The sequence below is a fragment of the Littorina saxatilis genome, linkage group LG7 (genome assembly GCF_037325665.1).
Source record: "Littorina saxatilis isolate snail1 linkage group LG7, US_GU_Lsax_2.0, whole genome shotgun sequence".
Taxonomy (NCBI): Eukaryota; Metazoa; Mollusca; class Gastropoda; order Littorinimorpha; family Littorinidae; genus Littorina; species Littorina saxatilis.
The window spans coordinates 14,157,090-14,181,456 of NC_090251.1; the positions used below are offsets into that span (position 1 = coordinate 14,157,090).

The 24,367-nt window shown below is 40.5% G+C and overlaps 2 protein-coding genes across 4 annotated transcripts in view; one reads left to right on the forward strand and one right to left on the reverse strand.

The window, feature by feature from the left end:
• LOC138970755 (NADH-cytochrome b5 reductase 3-like) overlaps positions 1 to 20,268 on the reverse strand; it is a 41,907-nt gene extending 21,639 nt beyond the window's left edge. The window contains exon 1 of one of the 3 annotated variants that reach the window (XM_070343252.1): positions 20,215 to 20,268. In XM_070343252.1, the coding sequence (XP_070199353.1) occupies positions 20,215 to 20,253 (39 nt within the window). In that variant the 5' untranslated portion in view covers positions 20,254 to 20,268. Of the gene's footprint in view, positions 1 to 85; positions 172 to 13,939; positions 14,019 to 20,214 lie in introns of those variants that run through there. The other 2 variants (XM_070343254.1, XM_070343253.1) reach the window with 2 other exon arrangements.
• LOC138970754 (uncharacterized) overlaps positions 16,640 to 24,367 on the forward strand; it is an 85,193-nt gene continuing 77,465 nt past the window's right edge. Inside the window, exons 1-2 of the mRNA XM_070343251.1 lie at positions 16,640 to 16,906; positions 17,026 to 17,102. Of these exons, the coding sequence (XP_070199352.1) occupies positions 16,653 to 16,906; positions 17,026 to 17,102 (331 nt within the window). The 5' untranslated portion in view covers positions 16,640 to 16,652. The remainder of the gene's footprint in view (positions 16,907 to 17,025; positions 17,103 to 24,367) is intronic.

The following is a 24,367-nucleotide window of genomic DNA, read 5'->3' on the forward strand; positions in this document are numbered from 1 at the left end:
CTCACCCTAAAGACCGGCCTAGATAAATGACAAGCATCACTATCATACCGCAACTCCTTCTAACTTCTTTTTTTGTTACACTCACGAATAACGCTGCTCTGCTGAAGCCCGACATTTTGCCGGCTTTGTACTCAGTGCTTCTCTCCACTTATTCCTACACGGCAAAATTCCTATGCGGTTCAACGCAAGTCATGTGATTATTTTCAGATCCCCATTTCCAGGGAGGAATGTGAACTGACCAGAGGGGTGCCAGGGGTCTCTGTGTCATAGGGCCGTTGTGTCATAGGGTCGTTATGTTACAAGCACTGTTCAGACAGACTCAAGATTAGTGTCTGGGTACACGCTTTTTGATTTACCATACATAGCAGGGCCGGACCAAATGAGTTGTAAATGTAAGGGGGGGGGTTCCTCCTTTTTTGGGGGGGCAAATCAGCAAAGGTGTGAGGGAGGGGGGGGGGGGGGTTACCTTTTTCTCATCGGATTTCACATTGAATAAAATTTGTTAGAGACACACACAAAATGTATTAAAAACAAAACAAAACAACAAAAAAAACAAAAACACTCAAAGCAAGGTACATGCTTTTTCCAGGGGTGGGGTTCCGGAACCCCTGGAACCCCCCCCCCCCCCCCCCCCGGGTCCGGCCCTGCTAACTTAGTATTACGTCAAAGATGTGCTGTGCATTGTATATTTGGAACATATTTTTGTTTCATCATCGTCATCACCATCATCATCATCATCGTCATCTTTTCTTTATTCGGTGTTTAACGTCGTTTTCAACCAGAAGGTTATAGGGTATATGTGTGCGTGATTGGGTGTGTGTATATAAGCCACGTAGGGCTTGGACAACGGGCACAGCTAGTATTTAGATAAAGTCGCTTTAGTCCCTAGGTGTGATTTATGAGTGTTTGTGGATGTAAGCTCGTTGTTTGCTGTATAAGGTACAAACTACTTCTGTCTAAGTCCCAACACGATTAGTGCATATCGGACAATGACAAGAGCGCTGGCCGGATACTGTAAGGGGATAACAAGAAGGGCAAAGCCCATACGACTCACATGCTTGACCTTGACCTTTACATGACCTTGACCTTCAGGGTCAAGGTCAAATAACTAAACCTAGCAATGACATCATACACTAAGAACTGCTTTACACATTTTTCCTACCAAAATACATGTGACCTTGACCCAAGGTCAAGGTCATCCAAGGTCATGCAACACAAAGCTGTTAATTCAAGACAGACTGTCGTCGCGAGTACACTGATCCGAACAGTATTGAAACTAGCTTAAAGAAGACATCCGAGAAGGAAACTCCGACCAAATTAAAGCCTGAAGAAGTGACTTTGATGCGAGAAAGCCCTTTAGGCCAAAAAAAAAAAATTGTCTGTTTCTGGTCACCCGACCGACCCTAAATTTCGGCGCCGACCCTAAACTTTTTTTTTCCAAACTGAATTTTTTTGTTTTGTTTGTTTGGTGGTATTAAAGGACAGGGTGAGAAAATGAACAACAAAAACGTGTGAAAACGAAAGTCCACTGACGATTTGTATATGTGTTGAGTGTCTTGTCTCTATGTATAGTGAATCCAGTCTCTTTGCGCGATTTTTAAAGTTAGTTTTATTGGTCTACATTTGGGGAAAAAAAAAAAAAAAAAAAACCCTACCTACCTACCCTATTTTTTTTAGCCATGTTACCAGAAACAGACAATTTTTTTTTTTTGCCTTATCAGTTTATGACTCTAGATCCCACTGTCTCTTCTTTGGAAAAGGTGAGTATCTCTCGAAGAACAAATCTGTTGGAGTGAATCTTGTGAAAGTAAGTACAAAGAACACATTTCAAGACACAGTGATGCAGCCTGAGTTGCAAAACAAGAGATGACAGTTGGTGAAGACAAGTGCAGACAAGGCTAGATTTCTTGCAAGACTGCTTTGCGAAAGACATAAAATATCATGTTAGTTTCAGACACGGCTTACAGATACAGATTCCTGGGATTTTCGTTCATCCACACGAGCCTGCAAAGAAGAAATTGCGTGTAGGCCGACCGGAAGACAGACGTCAAGGCACGCGTGTCTGCCTTCGAGGAGGTATTCAAATACTGTCAAGACAGGGTGTATGAACAACTTACCATTCGTGAACTGGTGCAGGTGATGAAAAACATAATGCAAACCGATTCAGAGGAGGGAGAGAAGCATAGTCCCTACAATATTCCATACATGAAAAACTAAATGAATATTTCGGCGATAGTATCGTTATTGCCGAGGCAGATGGAAAACCTGACGTACTGACTCTGAAGAGAACTGCTTTAAGAATCAATGACTTTCACAAGGAGCAGCAACTGCAAAAATCTTACGATGGATCTCTTCTTGTCATTAAAGCTGCAGCTTCATTGATCCGCCGCGAAGTGATGTAAATTACTTGTGATAAAAGCACGTACCCTGTCCTTGCTGGGGCTACTGCAGCTTCACAGGCCGAATTTCCCAGATTCTGTCAGGTAAAGACCCGACCTTGAAAGCAGCTTCTATTGGGCAGAGCATCATACACGCAAGAAGACAAACTACACGCATCGCACCTTTGCAGTTGGGATTAGGTGTGCAGATGCAGAAATCTTTTGGTTCACGATATACCTCATTGACACCTTACATAAACTGGGGTTTTGCTCATCCTACTCAGAGCACAGGCGAAGGTGTCGTCCACTGGACTACTACTATCACAGAAAGACTTTCTGTAATAGTAGTAGTCCAGTGGACGACACCTTCGCCTGTGCTCAGAGGTGCAAAGATTCCAACAAAATGCTGCAGTTTCCGAAGGTGTTCAACTTCGGAAAATTGTCCCCAGTCAGACTCTGCAATTTTTTGCAGACAATGTTGATCATAACTGTGCCACTTTAGATTGCTGGAATAAATTTCATGGCATGGGTATTATCGCTGTTAAAACGCCAGGGACAAAGAGGCCAAGAAAAATTCCACGAAAAAAGGTTGACCTTAAAGGTACTGAACTTGTCAAATCCAGGTGCACGGAGCCCTTGGGGCTTTTAGTCATACCTCAGGCAGCTATCCATTAGAAGAACTACCAAGTTTCATTGACTTGCACCCAAAGAGTCAAGAACTGCGATTTTTTTACGAATTAATTTCGTACTAGAACCCGGCTAGTCTTGGCCTATTTTTGGATCTAAATTTAGATCAGGTAGATCACCACATCATGCACAAAAAGACAGTCACTAGCAAACTATGTCAGACGTCATCATGAGTAAATGTGTAAAACAAAATCAATGGAGGCCGGAATCACTTAGTTGAATCGAACTCCAACCAAACACCACGTAATAACTAGGTTAATTTATGCACTCGCATGAACAAGAAACTGTCGAGCTTCACAGATGTCGTCGTTGGGTAGTTTTGGGTTTGTTTTACTACCATAGGAGGATTTTTGAACTGTAAATGCACTCAGGTGCAGCAAAAACGCAAAACGAAGGCTGTGACCTGCACTGTGCCTTTAATGACATCACCAACATTGGCCAGATTAGTACATGTATCCATTTTTATAGGTTCTCTCTCTCTCTCTCTCTCTCTCTCTCTCTCTCTCTCTCTCTCTCTCACACAGTCTGACTTGTCTGCCTGTCCTTCAAGAGGCTAGCTCTCTCTGACTGTCTCTTTTTCCTCCCTGTTTTAGGATGTTCTAGGAGTATGCTTTTAGTAGCTGACATTACATACTGTGATCTATAGAGTGGGTTTTAGTATGGTGACACCACTGTGACGCGATGAAGCCAGACTATGTTTTAGCAGCTGGTTATATTATCGGAATACACATCTAGTATGTTTTAGTAGTTTTAGTCGTTCTTTAACCACTGTGATGTGTTGGAAGAGTTTATTTTTATGTGCTGTTTTAGAGGTACATTTTATCAGTATGGAACATGTTCAGTTCGGGAACAGGGGTTGGAGAGGGGGGGGGGAGTGGTGGGGGGGGGGGGGGGGGGGGGGTCCTAGGGGCTCCGATAGCTCTTAGAGTTTCATAGTTCTCACCATGTCTGTATAGTGTATGTATTAGTTACTGTGATACCAAATTGTCTTACCCATGTATGTATGATGCTACGCGCCAGTGATGTATGAATGCTACTTATTTTTGTTTTTATCACACAGCAAGCTGCTTTCCTCGTGTATTTTTTATGTTCATTCATGTATTGTACACTTGGCAATAAATTATCTATCTATCTGTTTTTGTTTATCTGTCTGTCTCTGTCTTTCTCTCTTTCATATTGATTATTAGTTTTCTTTGACAAAATGTCAGCAACATGCTCTTTGTTTTTCAGAGGAACACCATAGATTTTAAGTTTTGTCCCTAAGATCACTTTCCAGTATACTTGCATGAGCAGCCGCGCGTGTGTGTGTGTGTGACAATCCGAATAGGAATAAACGCGTTGTCTCTTCTTTGCAGAGTATGGTCGACCCACGCCGTCCGAATAAGGATAAACAGCGTAAAATTCCTTACGTCATTCCATTTGGGTCGTCCACGACCCACAACACCTAGACTGTAGTTTAAAAAAACGTCATCGTTTATTTGTTTGTTTACAAAGATAATCTTTCAAAAGTTGGGCAACAGGAAGGTCGTATGGTGATTGGAGATTTAATACATGAAGTCTCAAATAAAAATTCCAAATAGCTTCAGAGATAAAGTCGATTTTGTGGGGCTCTGGGGCGTACACGACCCATGACGCCCGGTGAAGGTTAATTCTTCGGGACAGATGAAAGGACTTGAAAAGACAATTTTATTTTATTTTTTTTAAATTGCTGGAATATTTAATTTATTTTTGTTGCATCATCAAACACGATTTAACTTTTGTGTGTGTGGTTTCTTTCGCAATAAAAGTTTTAACATGCTTTTGAAGAATTGATGGGACCACTTTAAAATCTGTCCGTAGGTTAAGGTATGATCTTTTCCCAGTCTGTGAATTTAGTGTGAGAACCCGTATTGTAAGTTCGTTGTCACTATGGGCATTAACAGCGTGGTTAATAACATCTTCAAAGAGCTCATGATCAGAGTGACCGTAGTAGCATCTGAAATCTATGTGTTTAACTGTAATAAAGCGGAAAGAACAAACCTGCGTTACTTGACTAAAAATTGCAAAAACCTCCAACTACTTTCACGTAAAACTAGCTAAAAAATACATGAAAATGGAGGTTAGAGAAAAGTTTTAATGCCTGGGGCACATAACAGGGGAAGACGGGCAGATGAAAGGACTTGAATTTTGAAAAGACAAGTAAGAATATTAATGTTTAATATCTAGATAATGTTGGTCTTGTCTTTTACTGATACATGGTCGTGACATATAATGATGCGTTGAAGCATTTTTTTTTAACAAGTTGCCTGTTGTTCAGTCAAAATAGTGGGTGGAACTGAGGGATAGCGTCGTTTGGCAATTTATGGGGGTAGGGAGATAGGTAAGGATCGTATGCACACACAATGTCACGTTTTAAGCTGCGCAGTGCTCCATATTTATCATGAATGACTGGGCCACGTATTCACTTTAATAAATTCTGCTACTATGTTATTCTTGGAAGGTACACCAATTTGTGTACAAGCGTCTTGCCGAAAATTACTTGAAAAAAGGCACCATTTATACAAATAATACGACCTGTTGACTCCGGAATTGTTATTTATGATTTGATTATGGTGAATAATAGTCAAAGGGATGTCTAGAATGTAGTGCAATTATTTCTTTTGGGTTCCGACTTTCCAACTGGCTCCCAGAGAATGCTCAGTCTTTATTCCACTTTTCTGAAAGGTTGCACGCTTTGACCCCCGAAAAAACACTGTTCCGCCCGGTGGATTTTGGATATGTTATTCACACACATTCACTTAGTACAGAACAGCTGAGATCAAATTTGATTTTAATATTTTAAGGTTGAGGCCTTTTTTGGGAGAATTTGATTGGACTATACCTCATACAGACAGTCCATAATTCAGGACAATATTCAGTTCACTCCCAAGTAAAGCAAAAATCAATTGATTAAAAAGTAAACAGCCTTTATTTTTATTTTTAATACAAAAAAGAGAGATTCTGTGTGTGTATGTTCTAGTGTTCATTGTTTGATTATTTTTATAACAACAACAACAACGAAGACATTTCCAACTATCAAATATTCTGTGTGGACCAGTACTACTTGAACAAGGATTTACAGCTGACCCAATAATATTATATTTTGTTAATACCATTTGAAGTACATGTATGAAAGAAATCAATGTTTTGTTTGTTTTCATGGCCTATGGTCTTCTTTTCCTTCTTCTTTAATATAATAATATCTTACTACAAAAGTAAATAAATTTACAGGCTCCCTAGTGTGTGTTAGGTGTAGTGTGGGTAAGACAAAATTCTGTATCATAAATTTTGGTACATGCCCGGCTTGAAAGAAGCACATTCATGGGGGATTGGTACACTTTCGGAGCGGTTCTATGTGTCAGAGGGCAGTTGTGTCATAGGGCCGTTGTGTCACAGGCACACTGTATGGTCTGTGTGTCATAGGGCCGTTGTGTCACAGCGCTCAAAGCCTCTTTTATAGGACTTTCGTTACAATACTGGTTAATACTTAAAGTTAAAACCCGGAATTTCTATTTTTATATTTAGTCAAGTTTTGACTAAATATTTTAACATCGAGGGGGAATCGAGACGAGGGTCGTGGTGTATGTGTGTCTGTCTGTCTGTCTGTGCGTGTGTGTGTGTGTGTGTGTGTGTAGAGCGATTCAGACTAAACTACTGGACCGATCTTTATGAAATTTGACATGAGAGTTCCTGGGTATGAAATCCCCGAACGTTTTTTTCATTTTTTTTATAAATGTCTTTGATGACGTCATATCCGGCTTTTCGTGAAAGTTGAGGCGGCACTGTCACGCCCTCATTTTTCAACCAAATTGGTTGAAATTTTGGTCAAGTAATCTTCGACGAAGCCCGGACTTCGGTATTGCATTTCAGCTTGGTGGCTTAAAAATTAATGAATGACTTTGGTCATTAAAAATCTGAAAATTGTAAAAAAAAATAAAAATTTATAAAACGATCCAAATTTACGTTTATCTTATTCTCCATCATTTGCTGATTCCAAAAACATATAAATATGTTATATTCGGATTAAAAACAAGCTCTGAAAATTAAATATATAAAAATTATTATCAAAATTAAATTGTCCAAATCAATTTAAAAACACTTTCATCTTATTCCTTGTCGGTTCCTGATTCCAAAAACATATAGATATGATATGTTTGGATTAAAAACACGCTCAGAAAGTTAAAACAAAGAGAGGTCCAGAAACGCGTGCTATCCTTCTTAGCGCAACTACTACCCCGCTCTTCTTGTCAATTTCACTGCCTAGTGCCATGAGCGGTGGACTGACGATGCTACGAGTATACGGTCTTGCTGAAAAATGGCATTGCGTTCAGTTTCATTCTGTGAGTTCGACAGCTACTTGACTAAATATTGTATTTTCGCCTTACGCGACTTAGCTCAGTTTATAGACTTTATTCAGGTGGATCTCTGCATATGTGATTCTGACGAATCTTTATTGTTTTTTGGTTGAAACCAATCCCCCCCCCCCCCCCCCCCCCCAAACAAAAATTATATAAACAAAAAAATTGTTGTTGGTTTTGTGTGTGTGTGTGTGTGTGTAAACGCTTATGTTCTAGAAATCTAAATATCATGACAATTTAAGATGAATCATGATTTGCATCCACTTCGCTCAGTGATGTATTCCCTGCTTGTCGTAATCTTATACTATGCCAGCAATTGGCTCTATTTGGTGGTTCCTGTATATTTCTGCAGGACTTGTGCCTTATGTTGACAGAAGAACTTAGGCCTACTATTTTGCTTCTCATTTTTGACTCACATGCGAAGCAAAAGTGAGTCTATGTACTCACCCGAGTCGTCCGTCCGTCCGTCCCGGCGTCCGTCCGTCCGGAAAACTTTAACGTTGGATATTTCTTGGACACTATTAAGTCTATCAACACCTGATGTGGCCTGATGGTGTATGGTTACAAGATCTCAAAAAACATGTGCGGCAACTTGACCTCACTTCAAGTTCAAGGTCACAGGGGCCGTAATTGTTGTCTTAAAAACGACCATTTTTCACATTTTTTTCTGAAGTTATCGAGAATGGCAACCTTAGCTATGTATGCTATACAGGGCAATGTAAGCCCTATCTTTGGACACCAGTTTGGTTGACCTTGCTTCAAGGTCAAGGTCGCAAGGGTCCTTTAAAGTTGGATTGTATACATATTTTGAAGTGACCTTGACCCTGAACTATGGAAGATAACTGTTTCAAACTTAAAAATTATGTGGGGCACATGTTATTCTTTCATCATGAGACACATTTGGTCACATATGATCAAGGTCAAGGTCACTTTGACCCTTATGAAATGTGACCAAAATAAGGTAGTGAACCACTAAAAGTGACCATATCTCATGGTAGAAAGAGCCAATAAAAACACGCTCAGAAAGTTAAAACAAAGAGAGGTACAGAAACGCGTGCTATCCTTCTCAGCGCAACGAATACCCCGCTCTTCTTGTCAATTTTACTGGCACTGCCTTTGCCACGGGCGGTGGAGTGACGATGCTACGAGTATACGGTCTTGCTGCGTTGCATTGCGTTCAGTTTCATTCTGTGAGTTCGACAGCTACTTGACTAAATGTTGTATTTTCACCTTACGCGACTTGTTTATTTTTAGGAGCGCCTGTGAACATATGCGTGCGTATGCGGACTGCGTATGCGTACGTGCGTATAATTATACGCGTGCATGCTTATAGTAGTGGGTGTGTGTAAAAGCTACTTCTACTTCAAAACTAATGCTTTGGGGGTGAAACATATCACAAAAGAGGTCAGTCTGTTTAATATTGTGCATTAGATTTCTTTAGCTAAGCATTAATATGATACCTTTACAGAATGACGAGGGAAAATGCATCATGTGCTAAATCAAATCCTGCAATGAACTAGTTAAACTTACGGCAAAAGGTTGTGCCGGAATCAACACCGCAAGTCATGGAAGGGGAGAAGAAAACATGCATGCAGATGTTGGAGATTCATATCTACATGTTTTTGGAATGAGGAACCGACAAGGAATAAGATGAAAGTGTTTTTAAATTGATTTCGAAAAAAAATTTTGATAATAATTTTTATATATTTAATTTTCAGAGCTTGTTGTTAATCCAAATATAACATATTTATATAGAATAAGATGAACGTAAATTTGGATCGTTTTATACAAAAAATTTTTTTTTTTACAATTTTCAGATTTTTAATGACCAAATTCATTAATTAATTTTTAAGCCACCAAGCTGAAATGCAATACCGAAGTCCGGGCTTCGTCGAAGATTACTTGACCAAAATTTCAACCAATTTGGTTGAAAAATGAGGGCGTGACAGTGCCGCCTCAACTTTCACGAAAAGCCGGATATGACGTCATCAAAGACATTTATCAAAAAAATGAAAAAAACATGTGAGGATATCATACCCAGGAACTTTCATGTCAAATTTCATAAAGATCGGTCCAGTAGTTTAGTCTGAATCGCTCTACACACCTACACACACACACAGACAGACACACGCACATGTATACACCACGACCCTCGTCTCGATTCCCCCCTCTACGTTAAAACATTTAGTCAAAACTTGACTAAATGTAAAAAAAATTAAACATCAAACAGAAACATTTTAGTCATATTCTAGTCATAAGTCGGCTTGCCATACTTTTCGTACACGGCGGAGAGTAAAACCCTACTTCACCCCTTAGTTTTGTTTGCTTCAGTATCACAATTTAAATGTAAGAGAGAAGACTAAACAAAGATGAAACATTAACAAATCTACAGCGCTAGACACAAACATTTCAAGTACACTCAGTGCATAAGTGTTCGAATTATCGTGGCGGGTAAACTTCGAAGGCCCTACCCACCAAGCTATCGCTCAATTCACTCAATAACCATGCGTACGCGATAAAAACAGCTAAATCACTTGTGACATCTACTTGTTGAATCTCTACATTTGGCAATAATCATTAATATTCAAGGTTCCAACACAAATTGCTCGCGTACGGAGTTTTTTCCTGCCGACTGGCAATCGGCGGTGTCCTCTGCTGCAGACATTTTTTCAAGGTTATGTCAACTTCCGGTATGGAAGGCGATTTGAGTCAATTATGCGGCGCAGCTCATTTCAAGCGAAGATTTAACGTTCTTCCGACACATGTACAACGGCGGATTTGTTTGCTCTAACTTTATTACTACATTGTATTTGTAATTCTAAAACCGTGAAGTTTTAATTTGATTGTATTTGTTTAACCTTTAATTTCAAAATTCTCAGACTAGTATGCAGCATTATAGTTCTTCACATTCATAAAAATCAAATTAAGGCTGGGATGTTTCTTTTTTATTGGTCTCACGTTTTTTATTTGTTTGAATGGTGTAGTATGTAGTGGTTTTTTTGGGTGTTTTTTTTTACTCATCGGCTGCATGACCATTTTAGAGATAGCTGATTCTGAAAAATAAAATAAAAACTAATTAATTGGCTTTTGAATGAAAGTGGGGACACAATGCAGCTCCGATCCATCTTTAAAGGCTGACATAGTCCTATTTAATTAGTTTAATTACTTCCAGGGCTTTTCCCATTGTTGCGGGGATGTATAAATTAAGCTTCCTGCAAAGGTTTAGGTTTGAAGTCCTTACCAATTACGAGAAATAATTAATTCTTTATTGCACTGTTTAGCAACAGTTCTCCAGGACTTGGGCTATTTTTCGTAAACCAAAGATGGCGTTTGAGACTGTTCTGTTTACATTTGACACTCTCAACACCACTTTGCAATACTGAAATAATTTTTCTGTGTTCGAAAGCTACAGCCAACCATTATTATATCCCCTTAGGTACAGTTTTATAACATTATTGGCACATGTAACCAATATGAATTAATTAATGAACGCTACGAATATGGCAGCCTTTAACTACCCGGGACAATGTCCCCTGATGTGCATGTTTTTCTACCAACTGTCCTATCTATAAGTCTCCCACAGGTGCCCCTTTAAACGCCCAAGCTGTTCAGCGATCAGTCTAACTACAGTCACTGTGCCGCAGAGTGCATGAAAAAATCTTTCATCGCAGCTTGCTTTTGAGAGAAGTGACAGGTTCACCTTTTGCTGTCAGACTGATCACTTGTGACAACTGCTCGTGTTTTTGTGGTGTGCGATGAGAGCCTAAATTGGGTAGGACGGTTGGGAGACACACATGCACATCATGTGACAGTATCTAGAGGAACCAACGAGAGCTGAATTTTGCTGAATAATATGTTATCACATGAAAAAAATGGAGCAGCCTAACTACTTTTTCCTCTTGAACAAAATCTATTAAAATTACAAAAAAAGCAGAAGAAAAAAAGCAAACAAAGACCAATCAAACAAATAGAGCAAGAGAAAAAAGCTGACGTCTCATCGTCCGTATTCTGTGCAATGAGTTAAGTGTGTGTGTGTAACTATCTTTTGTCATTTAAGCCCTAGTTTGCTTGGAGTTTTTGTTGTTGTTGTTTTATCTCAGTTATTTGTATGCTTTGCATGCTCGTTAAATTTTCGCTCGTTTGTTTAAGAATGAAATTATTAAGCGCCTGGGACTCTCGCTATAGAAAAGCTATTTATCATTATTATTATTACTTAGAACTCTCATACACAGTCTAAAATCATCTGACAGTGATCCACACTTGCTTCTGTTGTATTAGTCATCTGTTTCAAAGTGATTAATTGCAAACTGTAACCAGCTGTTGCGATGTACATCCATACAATGCATAGAATCATGTATGCAACAAGCTGGTAGGTAATCTTATTTCAGTTACAATTCACATTCCACCATAGTGGGTAATCAACCATGCGAGAACAGTAGAACAGATGTCAACTCACAAACACAGAGCAAGGTAAAACTCAGCCAGTTACCAACGCAAACTATGGTTCTTTTTGCATGTAGTCTTTCAGTCCAGCGCCTAGCGATATTGATGGCAAACAAGAAGAGCAAACGCTCGATCGAGTCACTTTCGCAGTTCTGAATATTATATGAGGCATCAGATGGACAGGAAGAAATTGCTATTCACAACACAATGAGTCGCGTTCACATAAAATTTGAGCCCGGTCACTTTTATAGTTTCCGAGAAAAGCCCAACGTTAAGTTGTGTGTTGCCGAACAGAAAAGGCTAGTTATCTCCCTTGTTTTTCTGATAACGTTCGTAAAAGGCTACAGATGTAAATACTTTGATGTAAAGAATAATCCTACAAAGTTTCAATCACATCCGATGAACTTTGTCAAAGATATAAAATGTCTAATTTTTCCTTTGACGCTGACCTGTGACCTTGAAAAAGGTCAAAGGTCAACGAAACCATCGTTAAAGTGTAGAGGTCATTAAAGGTCACGACTAAACAAAATATGAGCCCGATCGCTTTGATAGTTTCCGAGAAAAGTCCAACGTTAAGGTGGTGTCTACGGACGGCCGGCCGGACGGCCGGCCGGACAGACGGCCGGCCGGACAGACTAACACTGACCGATTACATAGAGTCACTTTTTCTCAAGTGACTCAAAAAAGTGAAATAACTAAGAGCAACTATCAGAAGCCTGCACAGTGCAATGAGTCAGTATGGAAGAGACACTTTTTTTTCTTGATGACTGTTGCCACAGACACAGTCAAAACACTGAACAATTTAGGCTTTTCTCTTGCACTAATTATGAAAGAGCATGATGAGACATGATTTCATTTTAACAATATCTACAACTGTAACTATGTATCGAGCAATGAACTGAAGCAATTCCATCATCCATGGTATCATGATGAAAGGAGTTGGTAATAAAATGCCAAAAAAGCACATATTTTTTTAATTTTATTTCAGTGATACCAGAAACAATCCCAAAGGCTGTAAGTGATCTCTGCCATACCCGTAACATTAGGCCTAAAAAAAAATAGGTGTGGTTACGGTAACCCGACCTACCCTATTTTTTGGGGCCGACCCTATAACTTTTTATTACATTTGTCAAAAAAATACCCCAAAAAAACAAGTAAACGAGTGCAGAAAACGCAATGAAAGCGAAAGCGCCCAAGTCGCACACTTATTTCCCTGTCAAGTAGGTTTAATTTGTACACATTAGAAAAACAAGTTAAAAAAAAAAAAAGTGATTGCCTACCTTCCTACCCTATTTATTTTGGCTATGTTACCGTAACCACACCTATTATTTTTTTTGGCCTTATAAGAAGCCATTAAAAGCAGCAGCATCAATGATAATTGATATGATCAAAAACACCTCCAACTGCATCTCCGCGAGAAGACAATATTTACTTGTTTTTGTCTTTGTGTGTGTCTGATAATGGTAAATTACATGTAGCTCCTTTTGCTGGGCTAATCCTGACAGACTGTAAAATTGACATAAAATGAGATACGCAAACACAGACTGACTTACAGAATGCGCACACAAAGCTGACTAACATGCAAACATGAACTGACTTAAAGAGAAAATAGAAACCTACACACACAATTAAATACAGGCGTGTAAACGGCGAAGTCTGAACTGAAAGTAGCTGAAAGTAGCTAGCAAGCTACTCCTGAAGTTTAGTTTCCAAGCCGCAATTATCATCTTTCTCCGAGAAAAAAAAATTGTCTGCTGTTACAAACAGATGATACCATTGCAGTTGTGCAGATGTTGTTTGGGCATACGTGACATGCCACACAAAATCGCGTCACAATATCGTCAAAGCCAAAATTATCAGGAGACCACAATCATGATTGACGGTCTGTTTCTATCTCACCACTGTGTTCCTTGATCGACGGTCAGAAGCAGCAGTTTTCAGAGTGATCAAGCCAAATTCTGTCACGATAATCAGCACACCATTTACACGCTATTGACTAACAGTTCAACTGCAATCCACACAAATGAACGAACAAAAGCCACACTGTTAACTTACCAACAGGTCAGACGATGCCATGTTCATTCACGCGATACAGACGCCGACCCTTACCTTCCGTTAGTGAGGTCAAGTTACTGCAGCAACGTACCGTATAAGAACAAACCATTCAGGAACAGATACCTTATCACCGGAAACCATCCAAACATTAACAGATTGAGGGAGAAAATAACATTATTGTATTGATCTGTCAAGCGAAAACGTCATAAAATTAATGTCAGATGCCCCAGAACAAACAATATAATTTTACTGAAACAGCTATATGTGGAAAAATTATGTAAAGGCTTTACAGAAGAGATGTGTTTTCAGCTGGGTTTCGGCGGAAGGACGCAAGACTAACTTACAGGCCGCATTGGGCCAAAAAAAAAAAAAATAGGTGTGGTTACGGTAACATAGCCAAAAAAAATAGGGTAGGTAGGTAGGCAATCACTTTTTTTTTTAAACTTTTTTTTCTAATGTGTACAAATTAAACCTACTTGACAGGGAAATAAGTGTGCGACACGGGCGCTTTCGCTTTCATTGCGTTTTTTGCACTGGTTTTTGTTTGTTTGTTTTTTTGACAAATGTAATAAAAAGTTATAGGATCGGCCCCTAAAAATAGGGTAGGTCGGGTTACCGTAACCACACCTATTTTTTTTTTTAGGCCTTGGCATTGCCGAAGATGATTTGGAAGCGCGTTCCATACAGTCGGTATCTGATATATGTAAAGGTTCTTTTGCCAATTTTTTTTGCTGATCTTTTGGATGCGGAGGAGTTTTTCTGAGGATGATCCGATGAGGATGATCTGAGGGAACGGGATGGTTCATAGATGTTGAGGGAATTTGACGGGTAGGGGGGGGAGTGAATTATCAAAATGCCTGTACCCTAACACAGCTAACTTGTATTCTGTCCTGAACTTTACTAGAAGACATGGCTGATGTGCTAATAGAAATATTTGATCCGAAAAGTGTGCCAGACAGCCAAGTTGAGTGCCTTTCATGGCATAGAAAGTTGGCATGAAATGACTGACACGGGAATGAATGTTTTAGTGCGGGGTACCGGCGAAAATGGGTGCGGCAATAAGTTTCTTGCCGAGTTTATTCTCATGTACATGATAGCTTGGTAAACTATATATGGCGTAAAACACATCATATTTAAAGGATTTTGGCGTGTCACTCTCACACACACTACGCCGGTTTTATAAGATACTAGATGAATACCCGCTTCGCCGGGTACGGCTTCGGCCGGGAAGAAGTCGAGCCGAATACCGCCGGGTGTACGCCGGCTTCACCGGCGCACGAAGGATGGGAGATAAACGCGCAAAACACTGGAGAAGAGTAAAAATAGTATAACGGGAATATGGATTGAGTCGACAGTGACCTTCTAAAAATAGAAACGGGAATATGGATTGACGCCACACGAAGGAAGGGAGATAAACGCTGAAAACACTGGAGAAGATAAGGAAGAGTTACTAGGAATGGATCCAGAGTAAAACCAAAATCGGTTCAGCACTGCGCGCTGAGAGCACGTGTTGAAATATCTCATCGAACAGGTTGTGTCCGGGGTCTACCTGAATATGCCCACCAAATTTGAAACAGATCCATTGAGAACCTTGGGCGTGCATCGCGGACACACACACACACACACACACACACACACACACACACACAGACAGACACAAGTCGTATACATATATAGATAGAAGCGTTTGTAAAAAACACACACACACACACACACTACATAAAAAAGTTTGGCATCACTGAGCAGGCACACTCCAAACCTCAGTATCGGCGTCACTTTCAACCTCAGTCTCTGTGCATGTCGTACCCACTACAATTCATTTGCACGACTGATGAAAGCCTACCCCGGCCTATTCAGGCATTTCCTCCTGCTTCGATCTTTTCTCCCACGGGTAATTCAGGTGATCCTTTCAGTGACTCCAGGTCTATTCACAAGCTTTTCCATGTATCTAAACTGATATCGCAGTATGAAGTATTTAGACCACACGCGGTGTGACGTTAGAGACGGAGAGAGAGAGAGAGAGAGAGAGAGAGAGAGAGAGAGAGAGAGAGAGAGAGAGAGAGAGAGAGACTGAGAGAGAGGAGGTAGGGAGGGAGGGAGGGAGAGAGAGAGAGAGAGATCAAATGAAATGAAATTAAATCAAATAAATTCAATTTTTCGAGGGTTGTGGTAGAAGCATTACAAACGAGCCCTCGCCCAGAGAATCTACTCTCATTTACACGGAGAGAGAGACAAATGGACAAAGAGACAGACAGCGGACAGAGTCAGAGAGAGACAAAGACAGAGAGACAGACTCGGAAAAATAGAACTTGTGAAATGTTGAGATTAAACGTTCAGAGGTTGTTGTTTAAAAAAAAGTTTCTTAAAGCTCTCTATGACTTCTCTTTTTTAAGCCGCGGTGAAAAATACTCTGTATAACCCCGACGGCGGCGGCGTTTTGTGATCATTCAGTATTAGTACTCATCGCGGTAGACAAGTCAGACATACAGACACATAGATAGAGGTACGGACAGAAACACACATGTTAATCCCCCCCCCCCCCCCCCCCCCCTGTTTGTTATATGGTTTCTCTATGTTGGGGAATAAGCGAGAATAGTATTTACGTCTGCCAAATCAGTATTACAGCAAAACGCCCTTTTCTGGCTTCCCAGACATCTATTTTTTTTGGTGGTGGCCTGATAGTGATATGTAACATACGGTCGCATGCAGATAAATGAGACCGGTAATATGGTTGCGAGATAAGCACAAATGTCACGCACAACCCATTCCACCGCTGCCAAATCAACCCCCATTCCTCCGGCTCGCAGCCCCGCCCCGCCCACCTTTTTCAGGTAGAAAGTTACCAGCGGAGGGAGTGAGAAGGAACAGCGGCAGTGGACAGAAAATGGCGGCTGACCTACTAAACGAACGACTGCCACCAGAGTGGAGTTACGCCGTTACGAGCGATGGTCGCGTGTTTTTCGTCAGGTGAGGACGACTTTATTCCTTGATGGATGGCCGCTCTCCCTGTCGGTGTCCCCTAGCTCGCGTGTGAAGGTGAAACTCAACCCGCATTCCTGTCATTTTTTCGTGTTCTGCTTTTCCAGCGAGCAACAGTGCGAGACATCTTGGTTGCATCCAGTAACGGGACGTCCAGTACAAACGGGGCATCAAGCAGCACCCGGTAAGTACCCTGCCACCCGTTTCTAGCTTTGGCTTTGTCGAATATTTTCCCCCCGTCGTTCACCGTGGATTGCAATGCCCCCCTGACCATGCACTGATATTTTATCGATCGTTTCACCTGTGTATTGACAACTTTCTGTGACACTGACAACAAAGGGACGTAACCTTTGCCTTGTTCAAAGTTTCTGACTGTCGATTTAAATGTGTGTGTTATGATTAACGATCCTGAGTTTGATAGTGGTATGGTACAAAATCGCGATATTTGGACTCCTGCTTACTCAAAAGTGATTTTAACTTATTATTATGGTCAACGTGCGGCCATATGACGATTATGTAGTACGACCATGCTGTCTAGTCAAAGTCGAACTGGACAAGGCTAGGAATAGGATTGGCATCTATAGTGTCACCGGATGATGACAAACTGAGAGTGACAGTGACAGCGTAAGACTAAGACTAAGAGGGAAAAAGAAATTGTAACTGCGTAGGTGCACTGCTTGGCAAACTTGTATCAGGTGTTGGAAAAGTAGTAAGGTATTGAACAAGATCTAATTTAAATTCTTTCAGCAGTTTAGCCTCATGTATGTTTTCAGTGGTATGCTCCTTATCAATGCATCATGTTTACAGGGGTGTGTCATTATGTGTCGTTGTGTGAGGGTGTGTTTGTGTGAATGGTTGTAATTGTGATCATTCCAAGAATTTCTTATAATATAATATATACTATCTATAGGTAGGGAGAGTAATCAAGCATTTTCTTGCGGCAAGAAAACTGAGCAACAAAAAGCTGTGTGTGTGTGTGTGTGCATGGGTAGATATGTGATAATCTGAAGAATGTCAAATCATCGGATATTTCAAATTCAACTTCAAGGCAAAAATGTTTGCGTGTCAGCATCCATACAATACATGCACATGTGTAGAGCACAAGCATGTATGTGTGTGTACATGTTATGCATGTATGTGATTGTATATATATGCATTTTGTGTGTGTGTATTAATAACGGCTAGCTATATATATAAGTATTAATTTTGCGAGTATCACTTAAGTTCATAGCCCTGTACATTAGTATTGCAAACAAACTCCTGTGTGTGACTATAAAATGTAAAGAGAAGCTGTCTGGCTGTAGCAATACAGGCGAATCCCCCTTTAAAAAAACAATTTAAGACTCCCTCCTTGTTAAGACCTTGCTTTCTCAGACTTTCTGTTCACAACCTCTGTAAAATTACCCCAATTTTAAAGGTCCTTGTCTACATTTTTATACCGAAATCGCCATTTGACCATTGAAATGCAGAGTCTATTATCTACAAATATCAACAATACACCCCCTTTCGATCTGGAAAGACGAAGCCAGTGTAGCCGTTTGAAAATTCATTGTAGTATTCCAGCGTAGTACTCATAGTAGGATATCCTTATTTGGAAAATGCCAAGCGCAAAACTCCTCTCAAAATCCCGTGCATTTCGTGCGTTTAAAAAAAAAGCGTGGACAGCGCTCCAGGGTCAAACTGTTGCTGCATTTGTTTGGGCGTGGCTATAAGCATAGTGACATGAATTTGATTGGTCAGTATTTTTAGGCAAAGCACGTGTTCTCAGCAAACAGAAAACAAAATATAGGAAGCGTAAGTCACGCTACCCAAAAATAAAATCTTTTTTTACATATATTTTTTTTCTATAACTTTTTTCCCCATGGTTCATTCATCATCTGACATAACTTTTTAGCGAAATCTAACCATAAGATTATTGAACAAGTCGCGTAAGGCGAAAATACAACATTTAGTCAAGTAGCTGTCGAACTCACAGAATGAAACTGAACGCAATGCCATTTTTCAGCAAGACCGTATACTCGTAGCATCGTCAGTCCACCGCTCATGGCAAAGGCAGTGAAATTGACAAGAAGAGCGGGGTAGTAGTTGCGCTAATTAAGAAGGATAGCACGCTTTTCTGTACCTCTCTTTGTTTTAACTTTCTGAGCGTGTTTTTAATCCAAACATATCATATCTATATGTTTTTGGAATCAGGAACCGACAAGGAATAAGATGAAAGTGTTTTTAAATTGATTTCGACAATTTAATTTTGATAATAATTTTTATATATTTAATTTTCAGAGCTTGTTTTTAATCCAAATATAATATATTTATATGTTTTTGGAATCAGAAAATGATGGAGAATAGAATGAACGTAAATTTGGATCGTTTTTGTAAATTTTTAATTTTTTTTACAATTTTCCGATTTTTAATGACCAAAGTCATTAATTAATTTTTAAGCCACCAAGCTGAAATGCAACACCGAAGTCCGGGCTTCGTCGAAGATTACTTGACCAAAATTTCAACTAATTTGGTTGAAAAATGAGGGCGTGACAGTGCCGCCTCAACTTTCACGAAAAGCCGTATATGACGTCATCAAAGACATTTATCAAAAAAATGAAAAAAACGTTCGGGGATTTCATACCCAGGAACTCTCATGTCAAATTTCATAAAGATCGGTCCAGTAGTTTAGTCTGAATCGCTCTACACACACACAGACAGACACACGCACATACACCACGACCCTCGTCTCGATTCCCCCCTCTACGTTAAAACATTTAGTCAAAACTTGACTAAATGTAAAAAAAAAGCAAAAATGTAGACGACCACCTTTAAGACTCAATCCTTTTTAAGACCCGACTTTCTCAGATTTTTTTAGGTCTTAAAAGGGGGGTTCCACTGTATCGCTTAGCTCTGTAAAGCTGCGAACGCTGGATGTCAGACAGTGAGATAGACAAGAGGAAGCATCTTTCAACTCCGGACCTAACACTCCACTACACAACCTCTTGCGACCTCTTTGTGTCACGGGTTAAAAACGCTTGTTAGGCATGAGTCATTGTAGGCCCTGCAACAAACACACTCGGACACACACAGAGGAACATAGTGACACACACAGAGGAACATAGTGACACACACAGACATGTGCGCGCACACACACACACAGTAACACACACACGCATGCACACACACATGAGTCTGAGAGACACACACAAACACAGTCTGACACACACACACACACACACACGCATGCACACACACAAAAAGACACACACACACACGCATAGTGACACTCACACACATATATACACACACATTACCTGGTTTAAGGCGGAGACAGACGCACAACACAAAACCATGTTTTCGACAAAAACACCATCTCAAAACGTCGAGGAAACACATGTTTTTAAAGAGGGGATGTCACACGCGAAACACACAGATGAAGCGCGGTGCGTGTTTTCACAGAGTTAACTATCGGTCAGTGTCAGCTTGACCCGTCCAGCTTCCGCGCTGTGTTTGGGTTTGTAAACAACACGGCTGGCTGGCAGTGGCAGTGCCTACTGATACGGTCAGTGTCAGCTTGACCCATCCAGCTTCCGCGCTGTGTTTGGGTTTGTAAACAACACGGCTGGCAGCGCCCACAGATATTATTGCCACTCTTCAATCGTGACAGGCTCCATAGACTCTAGTTAGGATTCATGGGTCCGATACTACCCTGAATCGGTACCACATCTGAGTCGGCCATTTTTTTTCTATCTCCGTGGTGCCGGAAATTGCGTCACGTGAGTTGATCGTCCGCGTTCATTGGCTGACTACCAAAACGTGTTTTCAGATTTTAGAGCATGCTCTAAAACCCAAAACACAATGCGAAAAAAAGAAAACACTGTTTTGTGTTGTGCGTCTGACATGGCCTTCACATGGATACTTGTGCCAAAAGCTAGGGTTGGTAGGTAGGATGTTTTTGGTTTAAACTGCATCAATTTTTAAATGTCTCATTTGTTATGTTCTACATTGACTGAGTCGGGGACCTAACACTCCACTTAGGCCTAAAAAAAAAATAGGTGTGGTTACGGTAACCCGACCTACCCTATTTTTAGGGGCCGATCCTATAACTTTTTATTGCATTTGTCAACAAAAAAAAACAAAAAACAAAAAAACGAGTGCAAAAAACGCAATGAAAGCGAAAGCGCCCGAGTCGCACACTTATTTCCCTGTCAAGTAGGTTTAATTTGTACACATTAGAAAAAAAAGTTTAAAAAAAAAAAAAGTGATTGCCTACCTACCTACCCTATTTTTTTTGGCTATGTTACCGTAACCACACCTATTTTTTTTTTTTGGCCTTACCAACCTTGTGTGACCTCTTCGTGTTACATGTAATGATGTATTGTAAAAGACCTTGTTTGGGAAAAGTCACTTAGGCTTCGCAAGAAAAAAACATTCATCTATTTTGCATAAATCAACTAAAAGTTTTGTTTACTTTAACTTTATTGAGAGTTTCTTTGGCTCTTGTAAAATTCTACAATGAAAGTTTTCCACATTTTATCTTTTGCATATTTGTCTGAAGTGCTGAATAACATCTGAAGACGTTGTTTTGCAGTACTTGTTGCAACAACAACAACAACAAAAACAGCAACAAAAAACAAATAGAGAAGAAAAAGAAAAAAAGAAGAAGGTCGGTCAGAAAATATTTTCTGGGCCTCCCAAAATGTGTTATCCCCCCCACAGAATGAAACAATACAAAGGGACACTATCCTACCTCTGGAGGCTGTCAGTCATGAAGGAGGTGCATTAATTAGAACTGTGTTTGTGTGTGTGTGTGTGTGTGTGTGTGTGTGTGTGTGTGTGTGTGTGAGTGTGTGTGTGTGTGTTTGTTTGTGTGTTCGTACGCACGCGTGTGTGCATGCATGCGTCTGTGGGTTATGGAGAGAGGGGTGGGGGTTGGACCGGAAGAGACGCTGCTTCATTTGAACCAACCGCTGCGTATAGTGTATACCACTCCTCCTTTGTGGGCCTGTCTGTCATAAAAAATAAAAATAAAAAAGTATGTGACATGTGTACGTACGCATGCATTGTGCATGCAGAGCCCAATTTATGTTTTAATTTTCAAAAACATGTCCAAGTTGAAAAGAACAACATAAATCTACATTCTCATGAATAAATATGACATATCATTGTATGTCGGGTGACACAACATCTCCTGACGAACAGTGTCGTCGTGTTCGTCTCTGTGTGTCTCTGGTGTTGGAGAACAAGGTTATATCTCATCTTGATGGGAAATAAAGCTGTCACTTCCAAGCCGTTCACATAAACGCGCTCTCAAAAGAAGACTAACTTGAAGAGCTTCGTTCATTGGCTTGGATGGAGTGCTGTCGTATGTTTTGCTGAAAGTTGACGTTCAGAACTAGGGGAGCTGATGATTCATCTCAGAATATTATTGTTTTTGTAGCAGGTGACAAAGACGATATGCCGAGGGTGTATTTCGTTCATTGTACTGGAATATGAGCTTCAATCTCTGCACAGGGTGAAATTCTACGTTATTTTGACCAAAGATATATTTAGACTATTACATGTATCTAGAAATGTATATATATATATATACATATAAACAACACAATCAAAAGTCCAAAACCAAGCCAGAATGTATATATATATTTAGAAATTCTATCAACTTTATATTGTTGTGTTTAGACTATTTATATCTATGATTTCGACCAGACAGACAAACAAGCCGGCAAACGAACGAACGAATACTCTTTTTTTGTTGTTGTAAGTACACATAGGCAGGAACAGGCACTTGGTCGTCTCAATCGTAGCTTTGAGACTTATAAAAAGAGTTTGTATATTGTTTTTATTGTTGCAAAAGGGCAGACAAACCAATGGGAGAGTTTGCTACGATTATCTCCTCTTGGTGCTAAACATAGCGGTCTATTACTCGCTTGAACACTATATTCCCGAGGGCTCCCAATTGCACGATCCGTTAGAACAGTCAGAAAATAAATCAGCGCCAATAAACGAGGAACAAAGGTTGTAAGACATAAGTGGAGTCATTTTCACGCAGATAACGGCCTCAAAAGAAGCACTCGTTGTCCCGAGAAGATCGGCATGAAAGCGGCCAAGACAGTTCGAATGCCACACAGGAATTGAATGGGCGTCTGAATAAGCGAACGAGGAAGAAGAAGAATCGTCGAAACTATCTTTGAGTTCAGATGACCTTTAGCTGATTGACGGTCGGGGTCAACTGGAACTGAAAAGACAAACCAAAGATATTCGGCCCAGTGATTAATGGTGCGAGGAAAGGAAACAAGGAACATTGCCGATTTGCGCAGCAGACAATGCAAAAAAGAGCGCACGGAGCGTACAAACAAAGATAGTGTTAGACCTATGTCCCAAGAGGCGAAACTCGCCCATTAGTGATTACATTATTCATTACTTGCGTTTTGTCTTCTTAAATACCGTGTCCTATTGTCAACCAAAGTCTCTCTCTCTCTTTCTTTCTCTCTCTCTCTCTCTCTCTCTCTCTCTCTCTCTCTCTCTCTCTCTCTCTCTCTCTCCTTTCTCTCCCCTCTCCCTCCCTCCCTGTTTCTCTCTCTCTGGGCGGGGACGTAGCTCAGTTGGTAGCGCGCTGGCTTTGTAGCCAGTTGGTCGCTATCAGCGTGGGTTCGATCCCCACGTTCGGCGAGAGATTTATTTCTCGGAGTCAACTTTGTGCAGACTCTCTTCGGTGTCCGAACACCCCCGTGTGCACACATGCGCACGAAAAAGATCCCACGTTCACAGCGAAAGTCTCAGGGCTTGGAAAACACGAAGACACGCATGCATCATCTCTCGTCTCCGATTATCATGATCGTATTTCGATACTTTGACAAGACAAACCCAATGCTGGTGTGTCGAAGAAGACAGCCACAGCGGGCTTGTTCGAATCAAAGTATCACACCATATCTTCAACGTATTACCAATACATGTCCCAATATAGACCAGTTGGTCTAAGAGGACGTTAAACCCTAATAGTCCCTGTTTTCCTTCCCTCTCTCTCTCTCTCTCTCTCTCTCTCTCTCTCTCTCTCTCTCTCTCTCTCTCTCTCTCTCTCTGTCACGGGTGCGTGAGCACTGGTTCTCAAGGGAAGAACCTGAAGAGTACATAGAATCGTATTGCTGGAGCCAAGGCTCGCAGAATTCTTTTCTGCGTATCTTGGTAGTTAACACTGAACGGTACAACAATGTCTTCAGCTCAACAATTTAATACAGAGACAGTGTTGTTCTCAGACTGAGAGGACAACAGGTCGGTTGGTCCTGGACTAAAGATATGTGTATAGGTCTATATATATATATCATATTATTCTTGTCTACGAAAAAACGTTCAGTTCCGGCGTGTCAAAACTATTGGACAGTCAACCGGCCTGGGGTCAGAATAATGCGTCAAATCAAAAAGTAAGCCTATGTATCAATGAACGAAGACCATGCAAGACATGAGAAC